This window comes from Phymastichus coffea, unplaced genomic scaffold (genome assembly GCF_024137745.1).
Source record: "Phymastichus coffea isolate CEN01 unplaced genomic scaffold, Cenicafe_Pcof_1.1 PCOF00009, whole genome shotgun sequence".
Lineage (NCBI taxonomy): Eukaryota > Metazoa > Arthropoda > Insecta > Hymenoptera > Eulophidae > Phymastichus > Phymastichus coffea.
This window is the reverse complement of record NW_026706820.1, coordinates 6,440,155-6,461,126: the sequence shown is the minus strand read 5'-3', so window position 1 is coordinate 6,461,126 and position 20,972 is coordinate 6,440,155. Positions and strand designations below refer to the sequence as shown.

General features: G+C 41.7%; 1 protein-coding gene across 5 annotated transcripts in view; it reads right to left on the bottom strand.

Annotated features, from left to right (window-relative positions):
* The window catches only part of LOC131670719 (furin-like protease 2), a 1,261,737-nt gene that overhangs the window by 95,540 nt on the left and 1,145,225 nt on the right, over window positions 1-20,972 (bottom strand). For 3 of the 5 annotated variants that reach the window (XM_058946572.1, XM_058946583.1, XM_058946562.1), the window contains one exon: window positions 3,316-3,542. The exons of 1 other annotated variant lie outside the window; for it this stretch is intronic. In XM_058946572.1, coding sequence (XP_058802555.1) covers window positions 3,316-3,542 — 227 coding nt within the window. Of the gene's footprint in view, window positions 1-3,252; window positions 3,543-20,972 lie in introns of all 5 variants that reach the window. One more of the 5 variants, XM_058946592.1, reaches the window with a different exon arrangement.

The following is a 20,972-nucleotide window of genomic DNA, read 5'->3' as shown; positions in this document are numbered from 1 at the left end:
CCAACTTTGAAAGGTCCTTTTTCATATAACATGTCAGCAACATTTTATGACAGCGCAGACAAACGACATGTGGAACCCAATTCTCATCTTGATTCAATATTTCTGATGAAAAACAATAACTGTATGCAGTACGCACAGCACGAGTGATATTTTTCCGGCTATATGGTGGTGCGTATGCAGCACAAACGTAACAAAAATAAATTGGTTTTTCCGGGTTGTCATGCTCATGTCTAGAGGTTCTGGCTATACTTGTAGCTTTATACTTTGGTAAGGCCAAGTTAGCCACCTTAACAAAGCTACGGTCGCATGATGACGACACCTGCGGGCTCGCTTTCTCACCCTGATCAGCCGCCGATACTGGGGATCCGACCCCCTGCATCGTAAGTTTTTCCGGTGTGTTTGCCATGACGGCATGAGCATCATGACCCAGGAACTTTGCCGGATAGCGAGACAACTCCATTGCCCGCTGTCACCACGGGGAGGTGTCCTGGATGCAAACACATGGAAAAAACCGCTGCCAACAGATTCCAAAATTAGATATCTAAGTCTTATTTTGGATAACCGCAACGCGACCTACAGAAGTCGGTTTAAAAAAAAAGTTACTACGTATTCGGACGTAAAATTTTCCGCTCTTTCAGAATCTGGAGTCAAAAATATTGTATCATCCGATTTGAATGATTTGACCTCTGTTTGACCTTGATTCTGACATGTTGAGGTTCAAAAAAGATTGGATTTGGAATCAGGAATCCCAAAAATATATTATGAATTTTTTAAAAATTTTTTAACGGGTCGATTCGCAATTTGACCTTCAAATGCCCTTAACCCTGACGTGAAGAGTCAAACGGACCCCGGATTCGGATTCAGCGACCTCAAAAACATAAAGAACATACAGTCAGATATCGGGGAAAATACTTTCATGTTTTTTTGTGGAGCTGTGTTATATTTAATGAAGTGATATATTGTTTGTACACCATTTACCGACACAAATATCATGGCGGGTACGCATGTGTGTATATATAAGTAACAGAACACAAATTATAATATAAAATACCGGTTACATAAATATTTATAAAAAATAAGCTGTCAAAATCACTGCTTCACGATGCATATTATGGAGTAACTATTTACTATAGAAAATCGGAGTTATAGTGAAAAGTTAACAGATTTATAGGAAAGTCGTTTTTTGAAATTTCTATATTATATCGCTTTTTAATATTATATTAAATATCTACAAATAATATATAATTTCTTTCGTAGAAAATCACGAAGAAAAATATTTCTTCAAAAAAATGCTACATTTCTAAATGCTCATTTAGATCATACATACAATAATGAAGGAAATAGGTTCAAATTATACACACCATGTGACAAAAAAGCGTTTTCGACAATTGTCGGCGATCAGTGTTTTGAATTATTGACATTGTTGCTGATTTGATTAAAAAGCATGCATGCGTGTATAAAGTATGCGTAAAGTGTAACGATGAACGTTATATCCGCGCTCTCATCTCGCCAGAACGACTACCCGAGAGAGGCAGCACAGGCCAGACATAAGTTGAGGGTGCGTATTACGCGGGAAGAGTGAGAAGAGAGATTTTTAATGTAAAATCGACTGTCCGTTTTTATTGACATTTTACACGAATCTTTTATCCTTTAGACAATGTGTATAGACGATTGTGTAGAAGCTTCTGTAGAAATATGTGCACAATTGAAGAACTTTATAGCAAAATAACATCTTTTATAGCAATAGGTGGCTAAATCAGCACTTAACTAATGTCCGTGACTTTAGTAGTTTTGTTTAACCTGTGCTGTAACCTCACAAAGCAAAACAGACCTATCTTAAGTCATGCACGAACCGTAAGTGTTGATTGCGTCACTTATGCTGATTACACAAAATAATTATTGTTATGATCGTTTGTCCTCAAACGCTATTAGCTATGTCATGCCGTGTAATAATGGCTACTTAAGTACCATTATACACAATTTTATTATAGTGTGTTAAGTACCGTAATATACTATAACTAAACTATGTTTCAAGTGACTGCAGATTATAGTATATGGGACATTCTACTGAAAAGATACAAATCAATTTTCTAGGTTAACAATACTATTATTGTTTTTATTCCTTCTCACACAGTGAATATTTAGCAAAAAATATTCTCTTTTTAAAGAAAAAAAGGACAAGTTTGTATCAAATAGTTTCAGAATGGGAAATGAAAAAGTTTCATCTCCAAAGCCTTTTTATGATGTCGCCAACAGTATTTTTAGATTTAGTAATACTATAGTGTTATAGTATATATACATACTCTATATAATTTTTCATAGAATCTTTTCATAAAAGTTATAAGTATGTATATTTACTACTGATTCGGTCAATTTAAAATTAAAAAAAAATTTTTTGTATAATACTTGCCTCCATACAAATGTTTATACATGGTAAACTGAATGAAATTTTCTTTATAATTTGTACTGTCTATAATTCGTATTATTTAACGAAGAAGTTCCCGCAAATAAAAATGAAAATAAATTATGTTATGGTGGATTTTCTATCAATTTCACAATCATTTAATAATAGTATATAAAACAACAAAAAAAGTTAATGGATAGATATTATTATAAATTTAAACTGACGAATATTTTATTTTTATATACTTTTGTAGAGTATCATTCAAATTTATTAAAATAATTCATTTAACATAACTTTTTTATTAGAGCAATATTATTTATTAGCCTCGATTCAGAAAATCAATTAGTTTCCAAAGATAATCAAATTATTTTATTATTCGAAAAATGAATGGAAGTTCCGATTCGAAAACTTTTTCATGAAATAATAGTCAATTAATCATAATCGATCACTATTCTTAAATATTCATGAGAAATAGTACATAACCACTCAATTAAATTTCGTTTAATAAACGCTGATACATTATCAGCAATTTCTCATTTATTTTTTAATGAAATATTTTCACAAGGGATATAATAATAGTTCATTATTCAGAAAAATAAACTATTTAGAATGGTTTCGTATTTCAATATAAAAATACATAAAGTGATAATATTAATGGGTAATATTATTTATAAGTATTGAAACGATGTAGTAATGTTGAATTTACTTGTTCGTTTCTGAGTAACTATAAAATAATAAATAAATCGTAAAATCCTTAATTAATTGAGCCTAACTTTCTAACATACAGCAGATTTCTATGCCAAAAAAGATTCACAACAAAACCAAAACTAGAGGTGATGGAAAATTACTTGTTGAGTGCGTCACATTGTGGAATTGCATGTGGTAACTTTTGCGCAACCGCGCAAATGTACCTGAAGGACGAGGAATATTGTAGCAAAAATGATGACAGAAGCAATACAAATGGACACAGCAACAGTTGTGGTAACAGCGAAAGTGTAGTTGGTAGAGTTATGTTTTCCAGTTAAACTCGAAAATCCTTCTGCTGTTGACATAATGTTGATTTGAGTCATTCGTCCAGGTAAAATTTCCATACTTGATACTTTTCTTTTTCCAGCTGGCGAACTATTTCTGCATCCACCTGTATGGTATATTAGTATTAGATTAACACGAAGGCCTTTGACGCATGTTGATTTAATTACTTTCATATATTATATTTTTTAATTCTTGAAAACATATATATTAATTTTATTGACAAACTAAATTTAGAGATACGTTGCATTTCATCAATTTATGTGATGAATATATAGACTTACTTTAAATAGTCATTTGATGTAACTTTTGAATTAAAATATTTTTATCGGATTTGAATGTTATTTAACATTTAACACGCATAGAATCTACATAATAGACGTTATGTATGGATTTTAAGATAGAAAAAATGTGGATCTTAAGAAGGTCTAGTAATTTTTGTGGTAATGTTGATTTTCAGTTACGTTTTAGTGCAGCTCGAACTTGCCGCTAAACGCATCGAATAGCCGCATCCTCATACAGCATTACTTCAAGTTTTATTAAACAAACTCTTAACTCATATAATTCAACCTACTATCCAGGGTGATTCTCAACTATTTCAATAAATCTAGAGACACAAATCAATCGATTTTTTTTCAATTTACGCTTTTGTTATATATGTGACATTCCGAGTCACGGTAGCTGACAGTCTAGCAATAAAATGCCAGAAATTGTGATGTATCGTCGAATTTTTATTAAAAGCAAATCTTTGGAGAATGCTATCACTATTGCGCTCGGTATTTACTTTGTTCTTATCGATTATAGAAACTTTATAGAAATTAAGAGCAACTAAAGGTCGTATCACTTGTAGAATCCTTTATTATCTAATAGAAAACTTTGGCCAATTCTAGTCCTAAGTTAGAAAGGTTCTATCATTAAAAAAAAAAAGGAATAGAATAAAGGGTGTAAAGAAAAAGTGTAAATAATTATTTTTAGTTGTTAACTTTTATTAGAAGATTTTTTTTATTTATAAATAGCCTAGCAGGATACAACTTTTTATATTTTTTTAGCTCACTGTTTCTTTGTATATTTTATTATTGAATCCCGCCATTATTGTCGAGTACTGCCATTTACAGCCATGTACTGTCGCGGAGCAGATGCACAAAGCTTTTGATATATAGACTTAGGAAATCTTTCTTAATAAAGGACATAAAGGTAACTTAAAGATCTCCTTGAGATAACTAAAGCCGCCAAATATTGTTCTTTTGTGTTTCCAGTTCCTATTAGAGATGGCATCTCAAGTACTAAACTGATTTTGAGCATAATTAACGACGCTATTAGATTATTTTTTGTTAGTGCAAAGCTAATTACTATTTAATGAACTTAAATCAATTACAAGCTTGAATTTTTTATTTTAAAACAATTATAAGTTCAATTATACATATTATTCATTAATTATGATTTATCACTTTTTTCATCATTTTTAATAAATTGATATTATATTGAAACAACCACCAAACAAATATTCTACAACATGTTTTATTTAAGGTAATTGTATTAAGCGTTTTTATAAACCATAATTTGTATTTTCAACTCCCATATAATTTCACAAAATTTAATCAAAGTTATATTTTTTCTAATGTAAAATAGCATTAAAATAATATTAATAAGTGTACTCTCATGTACAACACTTATTATGAATTTGTACTCTTGAGAACACATTTATGCATTCATATATTTATTAGGTCTTAAAATAAAACTAAAAAAAAATATAGTATTTTGCTTATTTACGCACAAACTAACCTTTAAATTGATAAAAGTTTAAGAGGTTTCTGGTGTAACGAAGAATTGTGGCATGGCCGGCATTGTGTCATTGGGTTTTCGCTGAGGTCCGCACGTACCAAGCTGCGAGTGTGTGCATGTAGAGTACACACTCATGCTTTATTTTGTTTGTTGAGGTACGGCACAAGGTCGAGTGGCAAGGGCTCAGACAGCAGAGTAGAAGTAGAGCGAAGAGAGAGAGAGAGAGACAGACAGAGAGAGAGAGAGAAAGAGAGAGACAGACAGACAGAAAAAATAAGAAAGAAAGACAGAGATAGAGAGAAGAAAGAAGAGATCGGGATTTGCGCATGCATTCTCGCACCGATCTTTATATTAGTTTTCTTTAAAGTATAGCGAAGACCGTCACGTGCACGTTTTTACTGTGCTTCATTTGAGTTTTTCCCCGCGTCCTCGCCAAGAATAGTTTGTAGACGCGCCTGGTACGCGGAGTGTTTGGATTATTGGCTGAGTCACGCTCAACCACAGTATTGAGTGGTTACCCGACACAGGTGCTCATGTCAGTGATACCAACGAGGTGACGCAGGTACGTGCGTAAGCGGCCATTATCACTAACGAAAGAGGCGGGCAACAACAATTCCAGCGTCAGCAGCAGCAACAATTCCAGCATCAGCAACAAAAGCAACAACAATAGCAAGAGCAACAGGAACAATGACAACGGTGAGAGAAATAGCAACAACAGCGACAGCAACAGAAGCAATGACAACGACGACAATAACGGGAACCACAACGGCTACATTGACGACGACAGTTACAACACCACTAATGACGTCAACCACAACGACGGAGCCAGGCATCAACGGATAAGGTTGGTATTGCATTTCTCTTTCTCTCTCTCTCTCTCCTTTTCTCGCATGCTTCAGGCGTCAGCCTATCACGGGTAGCGTGCTAGATCTGACAGCAACATCGTCGGTCGCGATCGCCGATTCTTTTGTACGGGCGTCAGATTATTGTGTTTGCTATACAAGTATGGTAAAAGTATAGTGAAATCGGGTGACAATCCTACCACCCATTCATCTTCGCGAGCGTGTAATCTGTTGGGCGGATAGAAGAGCGGATGTTGGAGTCACTATTTTGAGTTTTTGTTTTGTTGATTTGTTTTCATTGTTTCTTTTTTTTTCTTTGTTATTCTGAATAAAGGCCTTAATGTTAAATCGCCGTCAGGTTTGCTAACCTAACCATCAATCCTCATCCTGAATCCAGTCCGCGCGATTGACGCGTTATAGCTCGACGCGTTAGTTAGTCGTGGGAATGTTTACATCTCCTAAATCCCCCTTAAAAATAATTTGTACTGGCGGCCGCGAGCTAGACTACTAGCGAAAACGGCCGTCTTACACCGTTACATGTCATTCCTTGTAAAGATTTTTACGATACGCGCGTGATTTTCGATCGCGATAGGCAAGGAGTGACGGTTGCTCGAGAGCGCGATTGAATCGCCGGGCAGTGGCAGAGGTAAAGTTCGAGATTTGAGTATTCATGTGTGATAGCTTTACGGAGCTAGATTAGTAAGCAGTGAGTTCCAATAGGTAGCCTGAGTGCGTCTAGGCTAGACTGAGTGTACGGGATGAACTGAGTGTGTGTGACCTGGTGGTGCGACAATCGAGTCAATTGCACAGAATCTGCTTGTGTGCACAGTAGCCGGATCAGTCGCGCAGTAGCCGAATCGGCTGCGTGGGAGTTGGATTGGCTGCGCAGAGGCAATTGATCGCGCAGAGGTAATTGGCATGCGCAGTAGCAGATCGGTAGTTCGTATGAGCAGTAGCTGGTTTGACTGGACAGTAACAGGTTAGCTGCGCAGTAGCCCAGAGACGTGCCTAACCGTAGTCTGAGGATTGCTCTATCGAATAAGAGAGATCCAAGAAGCTTACGAGTGGGACAATAAGATTCTCGGAGTTACTGCATACGGCTGACCCATGTCTTGGGAACGCAATAAAGGAGCTGCAAGCTCCGTCGGTTCCAGTGAGACGGAAATCGTTGAGAGTACGACTGTTTGTTTGACAATTTTTGGTACTAAGAATCCTATTGTTGGCGTGGTTACGAAAAACCATCCACTACTCGTAATGCTCATCGGCGGCAGAACATATAGTGCATTGTTCGATATTGGTGCACAGGTATGGGTAGTGGATCACCGAATCACGTAGGACATTCAAGCTTAGATCAAGGAAATTCATGGTGTAGGGAATGACTTCTCGGAGACGTCAGTTATCGTACTAGGGATACTGTGACTGGTGATCGAGATCGATACGACAGTCCAGTTAATCGAAGCATACAGTACCACTCAATGACATTTGCCACCCTGTTGACTAAAAATTTAACACTTTAAAATTTTATTTCTAGACTTAGAATAGTTTTAAAAAACCCCATGGATACTTATTTTGTAGGATTTTCTAGTATCTATCAAGTAACATAAACTACATAACTTTTCTAATTTTTTTCCAAAACTATGACGTTAGAAGTAAAAAATGAAATTGATTTTTTTGCCAACCTTGATGTCATATAATTTAAAAAGAAGTGAGAAGAGGTAAAATCTATCTTTACCATTTAAAAGTTTATTCCAAATGCTACAAACCCCACGTCCAAAAAATTTCTTTTCATACGATTTTTTTGAGCTGTATCGTATTTTATTAAAAAACACATGTTACGAATCAAATCGTTATATCTCGGAAAATATGCTTTTTACAAAAAAACTTTAAAGAAAAAAGTTATTGCATTTCGGTTATAAAAAACCATTTATAAACTCATAAAACAATAAAAAAAATTTTTTTTTTCGTTTGAAATTTTTTATATCAACTTTTGAAAAACTTTTGTTCAGAATATCTCGAATTGGTAAAGCAGTTATTAATAACAACGGTGGTTTTTTTTGATGAAAAAAACGTGTAAATTATACGAGGGTCGTTTGAAAAGTCCGTGCAAAAATAATAACTGCTTGATTTTTTTTAATAAATCTTTTTTATTTTTCAACATAGTCTCCTTTTAGGCTTATACACTTCATCCAACGCTGATCTAGTTTGTTAATCCCTTCCAAATAATAGGATTTGTCCAAGTTTGTAAAATAGGCATTCGTTTCTGCAATCACCTCCTCGTTTGAATAAAATCTTTTCCCCACCAACCATTTTTTCATATTAGGGAACAAATAGTAGTCCGACGGAGCCAAGTCTGGAGAATAGGGGAGATGTGAAACGAGTTGGAATCCTATCTCCATCAGTTTTACAGCCAAAACTGCTGAGGCGTGAGCTGGTGTATTGTCGTGGTGGAAGAGGACTTTTTTGTGGACCAATCGTGGACATTTCTCTAGCAACTCGGTTTTCAAACGATCAAATAACGATGAATAATATTTGCCTGTAATGGTTTTACCCTTTTCCAGATAGTCGCTGAAGATTATTCCTTGTGAATCCCAAAAAACAGTCGCCATAACCTTCCCGGCCGAAGGAATTGTCTTCGCCTATTTCGGAGCAGATTCCTCCTTGGTAACCCATTGTTTACACTGTTCTTTGGTCTCAGGAGTATAGTGATGTATCCATGTTTCATCTACAGTGATGAAACGACGCTTAAAGTCTTGCAGATTTTGCTGGAACAGCTGCAAACCATTCTTGCAAGACTTCACACGATCTCGTTTTTGGTCAATCGTGAGCAATCGCGGCACCCATCTAGCGGATAGCTTTTTCATGTCCAAATGTTGGTGCAAAATATTATGTACCCGTTCGCTCAAGATGCCTACAGTACTAGCAATCTCACGCACCTTCACTCTTCTGTTAGCCATCACCATATCATGGATTTTATCAATGATTTCTGAAGTGGTAACCTCAACAGGGCGTCCAGAACGTTCAGCGTCTTTTGTGCTCATATGGCCACTCCGAAAATTTTGAAACCACTTATAAACCATTTTAATCGAAGGTGCACAATCACCATAATGTTTATCAAGCTTCTGTTTAATCTCCTGAGGCGTTTTGCCTTTGAAAAAGTAATGTTTAATTAATACACGAAATTCTTTCTCGTCCATTTTTTTATAACCACTCGATTTCTTTGATTGAAACGAATGTAAAACGCAAAGTAATTGGCCGATCTGGCTGAAACTTGGTGTGTGTTCTTCCAAGATATGCCACTAGCTGAAAATAACCTTGATACGCACTAGTAGCGCCATCTCTCTGACTTTGCATGGACTTTTCAAACGACCCTCGTATATTAGTTTATTGCTCTTGGTGTTTATTATTCGTTGAATTTACGTTTTGTTATACAAGTTACGTTTCGTTTTGTAATTACAGTGACTTTATTTTTAAAATGTAAAAATTATTTATAATTCTATAAATTTGTTAATTAAAAATTTATTTTATAAACAATTGTTAGTTGAAAATTTGTAATAAAGGATTACACAAATAAATAGAAATATCTATAGTTAAAAACTCTTTTTTATACTGCAACGGTAGTCGATTCGAACAATCGATACGTTGGCGATTCAACATACTCGAAGTGCGAGAGCGAACGTTTAGGAGAGAGAGGGGACGCACGTGTGTTTAATTTTCAGTATAGCCTCAGCTGTTGTGCAGAAAACCGTCAAATTTTTTCTTGTGTTTTTGCGATTTACCGAGCGAAAGTTTTTTGGTTTTGGTACGTACGTGGGTGATATCGAGGAGTGAGCAAAAGCCAAGAGCAACAAGGAGTTAGACGAGCAGCAACTGATTTGGTAGCTAAGGAAGCATCGTTGTAGCATCATCCGGGAACAAAAAGTTGTTTGCGGACATCAATTACGGCTCATCACCGCAATTGCACCACAGGATAAGTGCACCACCTTTTTTCCGAGTAACGGTATCATTGCTCACTTAAATTCGCAAGTGACAGTTATCGCATTCACGCCGAGCGTTGTAGTTCGCGGTAGAATTTCGAATTCTCTCTCTCTCTCTCTCTCTCTCTGGTAAGCATCACAGCATCTTTTCAACGGCTCTTCAACAAATTCAGTTTATCTAATCATCTGGCATCACACCTTCGAGCAAACTGTTCCAGGTAGTGCATCTTCCATGGGGCTAACAAGTGTACGCTGTTTCATGCATAATTATTTGCATTCTGCCCTGGAATTTGCATTACTTGTGCAACCAGCATCACCTAACCTCTTTCACCTGGATCAACACTGCATACGTTACTCTACTAAGTGAATCAATTGCACCAGGTCATCTCATCACCTACCTGGCCGTTCTAGCTCTACCAACAACGAATATCATCGCTAGAACAACTACTTTCTCGTCGGTTAAGTGAGGAATATTTTGTCCTGCCTACATTTTGCCACTACTCTGTATTGTTCAATTTTCTTTATTATTTGTTATTACTGCGAACCTGTAATCGATCATTTTAATTTTTAAGACTACATCTCACCTCGATTCATCTAGTGTAATTCACATCTTCATCTTTATTGTTATTTTCATAATCATTCATTTTAATCTTAAGTTGTAACGTATATTTAAGTCGGGTTGCGTCATCTTGCGAATTTTCCGCGCCAAATTTTCCCCCTAATTTCTATTTCGCGTTCCGCATTACTGTGAGCATCATCTTCGCGCGCATTTTAATTTTCCTGCCACACCCTCTGTGATAATTCGCTTTTCCTCGGTAGAGGTCACTCTACCGAGTTTATCATAGCTGGTTGGTTGCGTGCTCATCCGCGCCACTTGAAATTGCGCGCGAACATTCAAATTATTATAGACACTTCATTTCTTTCTAAACCTATCTCGCCTATTTATGTCAAGCCGCGTGTGTGCCAAGTGTGGATTGATCGTGCGACGACCTGATCAACTCCTCCTCTGCAACTCCTGTAATTCCCTGTACCATAACTGTTGCATTTCACCCAACTCAAGACCAGCCAATCACAACTCTGCAGAATTTAACTGCTGCCTCAATCGCTCGCCGAAGGTTGATACTACTTTAGCCAATACCGTCTTGGATATCTTCGCTACGCCAACAGGACACTCCCCCTCTATTATTACACACGCCAGGAAACGTCTAGCCTCACCAACTCAGCCATCATCGCTGCCGATCACCAAAGCCTGCAGATCTGAGCTACCTCCGACTACAGGTCGGAACTCCGATTATTCGGCAATGTCTGAGGCACCTGAGTGGTTCCGCAGGGAGTCGCAGCTTAACGCGGAGCGGCATGCGAGGGAAGCCCAACTCAATTCTGAGCGCTTGACTCTGGACTAAAACGCAGGATGAGTTTCGCGAGCGTGACGTCCATTTCGCAATAGTCGACGAGCCTGAAATCTTGGTCCATGGGTTACCAGCGGAATTTCAAGGTTCCCTCTTCCAGGCCGCTACTTCTGTCCTCATTGCGCTGGGCTTTGGTGGAGAGCACAACCTCCCTGCGATTATTGCGACAAGGGAGTGGAATCCCACCGCTGCCTCTCGCTCTACTGCGCCCACAGATCAGTCGCAGTCCTTCTCTCACTCGACCCAAGGTGCACGAAAGAAGTCCTTCACCTTCCTGCTGGATTCGCCATCCTCTCGGGACAGAATAATCAAGCTTTCGTCCAGACTGAAGGGGCATACTGCCCAGACGACCTTTGGCTGTGGAGGTGGTTTACGAGTACTACTGCGTCCAATCTACCCCAAGTCTGTCTTCGAGCTGCTATCCAAGGCCAGAAAAGTGAGTGATGACCTCGGATACGCGTGGCCTGTGGTGCGAAACTTGCGGGTCTTCTGCCGCGCCACGCCGCAATAGGAGCTCATCCCTATTGTCTCGGAGGCTGATCTACGTGGTTTGCCGAGGCTGGCATCTCGCCAACCAGTCGCATGCTCGGCGGGAGCCCCAGGCCACCCTCGCCCTTCGGCCGCGCCTTCCGCTCCTCTTACCGGTGCCCGTCACGATCTCCGACTCCCTCGCTCTGATCTTCATATCCGACCGGCTGCAAATACACCAAGCTTCACTTTATCTGCCTCTTCTTCTCAGTCGCCAACCCGTAACCCAGCTCAAACTTCATGACATTCAACGGCCCCACTAAATAATTCTGTTACCACCTCCATCCCATCTCGATCTTCCCTCACCGTTGCGCACATCAACATAAACGGCCTAAACGTACCGTGGCATTTCTCTCTCCTAGAAGCACAGGCACATACAAGTTCATATGACATTATTGCCATCTCCGAAACCAAACTTTGTAATCTCATCTCTGATGACCACCTCGTACTAGCCAATTACAATTTTTTCCGACTGGATCGCGAGGGCAAGGAGGGTGGTGGAGTTGGCTTCTATTGCCGCAATAGTTTGACAGTAAAATTACTCGCTGCCTCTGATCCCACGTTTAACAACTCACCTGAATTCATGATAGCCGAAATCCAAAATAAAAGCCACCTAAAACTTTTATTTGCAATTGTCTACCGCCATCCATCCGCCAAAATCCCATCATTTTTCTTCAACACCATCTCTTTCTTTCTTCCTCTCTTCAACGATGTCATTATCACTGGTGATTTCAACTCCGACCTTACATCACATCTTCCACACGTCCTGGCATTGCGCGATCTCATCGATTCACACGCACTTAGGGTTGTCTCCACCGAGCCTACACACCATCCCATTACTGAGAGTGGAGTGACCACACATACAGCGCTGGATCTTTTCATAACAAATCTCTCAACTCACATCCTTAGTTTCAACAAATCTCTCTCCCCATTTGTACCTTATCATGACCTAATTGAGCTTTCCATACTTTTTTCCTCGCCCCAAGAACAACATAAAACCTTTGCCTCCCGCTCTCTCCATCGTCTTGATAAATCTGTCCTGAACTCTCTTATCACCACCAAGCTCTCGGTCTCCCAGGATTACCTGGGTGATTCTCTTCGTCGAGACACTCCCTCAGTCGATCAACTTGAGCGAACTTTCACCCTTGCGGTTTGTGGAGCTTTTGACGAACTAGCCCCTTCTCGTCTGGTTACCATCTCCTCCAAAAAGAAGCCGTGGGTGACTGATAAGCTGCGTGTCCAAATGCGGATCCGTGACGCAGCCTACAAACACTTTCGAGCCTCCAACTCATCCTTAGCCCTTCAAGAATATCGCTCCCTAAGAACTGCCATTTCAAACGAGCTCGATACTGGGAAAAATAACCATATCCGTCATAATATTGAACACGCCAATAGCTCCAAATCCAAGTGGAGGACTCTCCATGACATTGGCCTAACCAATCGATTTCTGCCGTCACCACTGCTCTTTTTCTCAGCTGACGAACTCAATAAATACTTTGCTACAGTTGTCAACAGATCTCCAGTCCTAACCCTCACTACATTTGACAATATCTGCAGTTCCCCCTTGCATTTGACCTTTACTTTTCCTCCTTTTGTCTTCTCAAAAATTAAACAAGCTGATGTTGAGAGCGAGATCAGGGTGTTGCGTTCTAGGGGCAGGGGTTGTGATGGACTTACGGGAGGGATGCTTCTCCTTGGACTTGACACCGTAGCTTGCAACCTTACTGATATATATAACAAGTCCATTGAAACGTCTACTTTCCCAGCCACGTGAAAGCGCACCCTTATTCGTCCTCTTTCTAAGGTCAGATCACCCCAGTCTCCTTCTGATACTAGGCCCATAGCACAGTTGTCTGAACCTTCAAAAATCCTTGAACGAATATTGCACCGACAATTCTCTGACCACTTGGAAGCTAATGACCTTCTGGATCCCAGACAGGCTGGTTTCCGTAAGGGACACTCTACTGAGACTGCTTTAGTGGGCGTCCTTGACGACATGAGGTTTGCCATTGATAGGAGGCAAATTACCATCCTTGTCCTTTTTGATTTCTCAAAGGCCTTCGACGGAATTCCACATGACTTGCTTATTAATAAGATCAGAGCTTGTCACGTTGGTGACTCCGTCTTACGATGGTTCTTTAGCTATCTTGTCGACAGGGTGCAAGCTGTCATTGACCATGGGGACACTGTTTCGCGGTGGGAGCGTGCCCGGACGGGTGTCCCGCAGGGAAGCGTCCTTGGTCCGCTACTGTTTGCCATCTTCATTAATGACCTCCCACGAGTTCTTTTTTTCTGCAAGCATCTAATTTACGCTGATGATACTCAGATTTACCATCACTGCATCCCTTCCCAGATTGTTGAGGGGCTTGAGAAGGTCCAATTAGATGCACAGGCGGTGGCGGACTGGGCGCGAGCGAACGGTCTCCAACTCAACGTCGCCAAAACAAAGGTCATGATCGTTGGTAGCGAACTTCACGTCCTCGCTATTGACCTAAACTCGTTGTCCAGGCTCAAGATTGATGATGTTGAGATTCCATTCTCATCATCGGTCAAAAGCCTTGGACTTACTATCACCTCGACCCTTCAATGGAAACCCCACATCTCCGACATTGTTGAGAGAGTTCACCTTGGTCTAAATTCCCTTAAATTTTACAGAAAATCACTCACCATTGAAACAAGGAAATACCTGGTTCAAACTTTGATCTTTCCCCACTTTTCTTACGCCTCCATAGCCTTCATGCACCTTGATAAGTCCAGAACCCTGGCCCTTCAAACAGCTTTCAATGCCTGTGTCCGATTTATCACAGGCTTTATTCCTTTCATCCCCACACCAAACATTGACTCCCATGTGTCCTTCCATAGATTGCGTCTGGGCTGGCTATCTCTCGAGAGTCAGCGCAACATCTCTCTCATCCTTCGTACATACAAAACCGTATGCTGTCAACACCCGTGCTACCTTACGACTTATGTCAAAACCCCAAATCCTCCTAATCTTAAGCACTCCTCCCGCAATCCCCCGATGGCCTTCTCCTATCCCGCTCCAAGAACTGAGGCTTGGAGGTTCTCGGCGGCGGCCTATGGCATGTATCTTCTCAACCAGCTGGCCATAACTGAGTTTGATATTACTCGCTATGTAGAGCTCAGGCGCTGGCTCTATGACTATTTTATGGTGATCGAATAGCTCCTTTTTCGCCACAGGGTGGACGCCGAACACCTCACAAATCTTCCCTTGCTCCTGAAACTTCCTTCTATCCCTCTTCCTTTCAACGTCTCCGCCTTCACTTCCTCATCAGAGTACCTCCTATCACCTGGTCGCTACCTGGTCTGTTATTTTCCCCCATTCAATTCCAAGTTGTAACACCGACCGACACTTCCACCCTGATCCACAATCTACCTTCACAGTCACTTCGTCATCTCTCCAGGCCTTACGAGTTAGTTCTTAGTCTTGAATCTGCTTGACCACCATGCTTGTTAACTTGTTTGCTGGCTCCAATTACCCTCTTTGGCCGGTGATTTTATTTAGTGTTTATTCTGGCCTCTTCAGCATAACGTACTGTGTTATGCTTGCCTGTTCACCACTAGTCACTTAAGTTCATCACATCCCATTTAGTACGCCCTGCTCTGTGATCTCATCTATCTTGTCACCTAACCTATTGTCAATCAATATATCTCTATTCTTTCCATCTCATGCGAATATTGTATCATTTATTGCTATGTATGCTTCATAATCTCACACTCATACTCCTTAATTATATTGTTTAACTTATGTTAATCTTAAATTAATATTTATTTGTATAACTTTATCGCTTATTACTGCGCTCTAATTTAATGTATCTGCATTGTATTCTGCTCATAGCCTACGGGGTTATACCCCACGGCTTAATAAAGCTTATACTATTCTCTCTCTCTCTCTCTCTCTCTCTCTTTCTCTTTCTCTATCTCTCTCTCTCTCTCTCTCTCTCTCTCTCTCTCTCTCTTTCTCTTTCTCTATCTCTCTCTCTCTCTCTCTCTCTCTCTCTCTCTCTCTCTCTCTCTCTCTCTCTCTTTCTCTTTCTCTATCTCTCTCTCTCTCTCTCCGTGGTACGTACAACACCTCCTTTCTTTGCTCTGTTGATACTCTGCCTTATTCATCTTGTTATCCTTCTCGGAGTGAAAACTCACTTTGCAGGGTATAAGCCGACTGCGGCTCTCATGTCTGGGCAATAAATCGCAATTTTTATTGCCTTTTTCGAGCTGCGGAGGCGATTAAATACCCGGCTACACAGCATAACCTACAAACATAAACAACAACGCCTTACACACACACGCTTCTGCACACCTGCGCTTCTACACACTACGCTCTCATCTGTGCTACTACACACTACGCTCTCATCTGCGTACACTGCATCAGCTGCATCTCGTTGCTGCTGCACCTCTTCAACACACTCGGCTTTGCTCCAACTCGCCGTAGCTGTCCTCGCCTGCACTCTACCTACATGTTGGTGAGAGAGAGAGAAAAATCCCAAATCCCGTGCATGCCTATTTGCATCCTCGTATGCGTTGCATAAATTTGCCCTATTGTACTCCCTTGCGTTATCGTGTATTTTCATATAACACGCTTTTATAAGTATTGCCGAGTTTCCAAATATTGTGTTTATGTTTACATTTTGTCTGTTCGTTTGTTTACCTATTCAGCTGGGAAAAGTTACTAACTAGAGTCTGTTTGGCACGCAATCACCCGCGAACTTCAAAATTTGAAATCTGCCCGTGCCGTCTCCGCTCTTTATTGACTTCGTCAAACTCTCTACGGTCGGACAATCAACTTTTGCCTCTGCCAGCATCTCTCGCTCATGTAGCTTTCCCCTGTCTGTCCACACCGGCCTGCTTCTATGTCCAGTCAATGCGCTAATTGCCTGTTTCCCCTGCGCCGTATCGATAATACTCTGTTATGCACTGAATGCAACGCGCTCCTTCACATCGACTGTGTGTCGCCGTCACTGCGCCCCAGGGGATCTGAACCATTCGTCTGCAGGAGTCATCAACATACAAGTAGCAGCGACTCGTCGTTGGCGTCTGTCGTCGAGGCTCTTCCCCAGTCTTCACCAGTAGTTCCACTGGCCTCTGGCGCGTCCCTCTTACCATATCTCACCAAAAAGCGGCTAGCCTCGCCCACTCTGTCTAGTTTACACGCTCCGAAGCTCCGTTGCCAGGGTCCTCCATTGTTACGCCGCAATTCAACTACTTTAGACAGATCCTCGCCTGCATCGTTGGAGAACTCCTCTACTGCCCCTCACCAGACTATACAGGTACAGCCTACATCTGAGCCCATCATGTCTGAAAAACCACCTACTTGGTTTGTTGGCTTCCTCGAGGAATTCCAAGACCTCAGAAATGATATCAACTCTATTAGCTCCACTCTCCAGCATTCCGTCAAACAAAATGATCTCAACAATAAACTTGCTGCACACATTGATACTCCAGAGGTTATGGTTTGCGGGCTCCCCTCGCAGTTTAATGGCTCGCTGTATTATGCCGCTCGCTACATACTAAGCGCCCTTGGTTTTGGCCATGGCCATGACATGCCTGCTATCGAGGCCACCCGTGAATGGTATCAGCCAAACCACTACCAAAATGCGCAACAAAATGTTGACGCCCCCGCAGAGTCTTCTAACCCATACCCCCCTTTTCTCACCTTCTCATTCTACCTCTCATCAACCTTCTCTCGCGATCGCGTTATCGCTGCAACAGCTCGTATTCGTGAGCTCACTGCCCAATCCATTTTTGGGTGCGGTGGAAGCACCCCTGTCTACGTGCGCCCAGTCTACCCCAAAGCCATCTATGATCTCCTCATAAAAGCTAGGGCTGCTTGCACATCACTTGGCTATCTCCGTCCTTTAGTCCGCAATCTTCGTATCTTCGTGCAACCTACATTTAATTCTCTGCGAGAAGGATCTACAATCTCAAAATCAAAATCGCTCAGCCAACCTCTCATTCAACGCTATTACCCCTACTCGTGGCTCTCGACCATTCATTCCATGAAAGTCCCAGCGACTGCAGCACCCACAAAGTAAACAGCAACAATACTCGCATCAGTTACCCTCACTTCTGCAATATCAACAAGCGCAGCAACCACCACAGCAACAGCAGCAACCACCTCAACGACAGCAACAACAGGAACTTCAGCATAGTCAGCAGCTACCACAGCATCAGCCACCCCAATTGTCTCAACAGCTCTATCAACAACCCCTGTCCCTGCAGCAACAATATCACCAGCCTCAAACTTTCTATGCCCAACCCCAGCATCAACCACTCCAACCGCCCCAGCTATCGCACCCGCAAGCCACGCACCAACATCATAATCAACCGCTTCCACCAACGCTGCAAAATCTTCAACACCCACTTTTGTCGCTTTCTACAACTGGGCCGCTCACACAGGCAAACACCTCACAGTGTGTAACTAAACTACCGCAAAACGCACGCCCGCAAACTTCCCAAAAATGCTTGCAGAAAAATCGTGGCCGAAAACCGGCGCAAACCTCTGGTCTGCATCTGCTCCCTCTTCTGCCTGCCCATCCCTCACTCGCTGTTACAGCATCTTCCACTTCTCATACTAGCCAACCCCCACTTCAAAACCATCCGCGCATCAGTCCCGAAGTTGCCCCTCAAATGTCCTCACTTGCAATGGATACGGCGGAGCCGTCACTCTCAAGTGGGACAAACTACTGTCCACCTTCCCACGTCGCAGACGATGCATTCCTCCCCGCTGAAAGCACTACGGGCAATCCACCTACCATCGATTGACCCTCAAGGTCAACGCAGCCCTCAACCGTTGCCTCCCTTCCCATTCTCTGTGTAGCACGTGCAAATGTGAACCGCCTGAACCACGGCGGCCATTTCGCCCTCCTTGAGGACAGAGTATCCCACTCACACTATGACGCTGTTGCCATCACAGAAACGTTCCTAAAGGATACTGTGGCTGACTGTCACCTCTCACTGCCTGGATTCAACCTATTTCGACACGATCGCTCAGCCATGGAAGGTGGTGGTGTTGCTCTCTACATACGTGACAGTTTCTCCGTTCGCACAATCGCCAAATCTCATCCTGATGACTACAATGCGTCAGAATTTCTGGTGGTGGAATTACGACAACAACATGCAAAACTTCTACTTGCGGTAGTCTATCGTCGCCCGTCTGCGTTGGCTCCACTGAATTTTTTCCAAACCATTGTCCCTCTTCTCCCAAACTATCAAGACATGATAATTTGTGGGGATTTCAACTGCAATCTCTTATCGCACACACTAGACTACGTCAATGTGCTCCGAGAACAAATCGAGCGCTACGCCCTAAAAGTCGTCTCCATGCTGCCTACTTGTCATCGATTCCAGGATGGTCATGCTTCTCACACTCTTCTGGACCTCTTCTTAATTAAAAACGACACAGATATCTACTCCTTTTCAAAAACGCCAGCCCCTTTTATTGACTATCACGACCTTATCGAGCTGTCTATCTATGCCACGGTTCCCCCCTCAGCCATGAAAACCTTCCTCACTCGCAAACTCGAAAGCATTGACACAGTGCAGCTAAACTCACTGGTTGTCGAGTGCGTTGCCGCACAGTACCCATCACCCCAGACTACCCTTACTGACCCAATTCAAATGTCCCTGGATTCACTCGAGCGCTTCCTCTCAAACGCCGTGCTGAAAGCCTTCGACACCCTCGCCCCGGTTCGCCAGACAAAACTGACTGCCAAGGCGAAGCCGTGGGTATCAGCTGATATTAGCATCCTCATGCGTGCTCGCACGGCGGCGTACAAGCGAGCAAAAATAACTGCGCTTCCAGGTGATATTCGGAGGTACAAAGACCTTCGAAACCGCGTTTCAAACGAGCTTGACTTTGCAAAAAATAATCACATCTCGGCTAAACTTGCATCTGCCACAGATCTCAAGACAAAATGGAGAGAGCTTCGCTGTCTCGGCATTGCCCAAAAATCCATGCCGTCTCCACTATCATTTTTCTCACCCACAGCCTTAAACTATCACTTCGCCAAAATCATCAACCAGCTTCCGCCTATTACTCTTTCCTGCTACGACAATCTGACATCGATGCCACTCTCTCGCTCATTCTCATTTCCTCATTTCAATCTAAACCCAGCATCGGTCAAGGACGTAGAGGCTGTTCTCGCGGATGCCCACTCAAAGTCAAAAGGAGAGGACGGGATCTCGCTGAGAATGTTCTCGATGGTTTCGCAAACTATCCTTCCGTACTACACCATGCTTTTTAACCACTCAATTGCCAACTCACTTTACCTCACGCTCTGGAAGCGCACGCAAATCGTCCCACTCTCCAAAGTGAAGTCTCCGACCTCCCTTTCGGACACGCGACCTATCGCTAAGCTATGTGAGCCCTCGAAGCTCTTCGAGCGTCTCATCCATCGTCAACTGTCAGCCTACCTTCAGCAGCATCACCTACTCGACTCGCGCCAAGCTGGGTTTAGAAAGGGACATTCTATCGAGACCGCGCTCCTTGGTCTTCTCGACGATGTTCGGTTCGCTACCGAAAATAGGCTTCACACCATCCTTGTGCTTTTTGACTTCTCAAAAGCCTTTGATCGTATCTGCCACTTGCGATTGATCACCAAGCTACGCAACATAAACCTCTCCGACCGTAGAAATTGAATCTATTATCGGAATTTAGATACTCAAAATGGCGAATACTAAATTGCGATCGTGAATATCTGATTTCATCAAACAATGCTAAAATCAAGTTAGAAAGTCAGACTCGAGAATTTTTAAGTTTACTGAAAATGAATAATTATCAGAATTTTGATATTCAAAAACACAGACAATATTTAATTGGGGGTAGATAGGGTTTGGGAGGTTTGGGAGCTCTTGGCTAAGGAATTATTCATTTATTGAAAATAAAATGTAAATCTAGGCTTTTGAATGCTATCATGATTTACTAATCAACTTATTTTTCGCATACAAGCAATACTAAATTCGGGGTGGACAGGGTTTCTTAATTTTA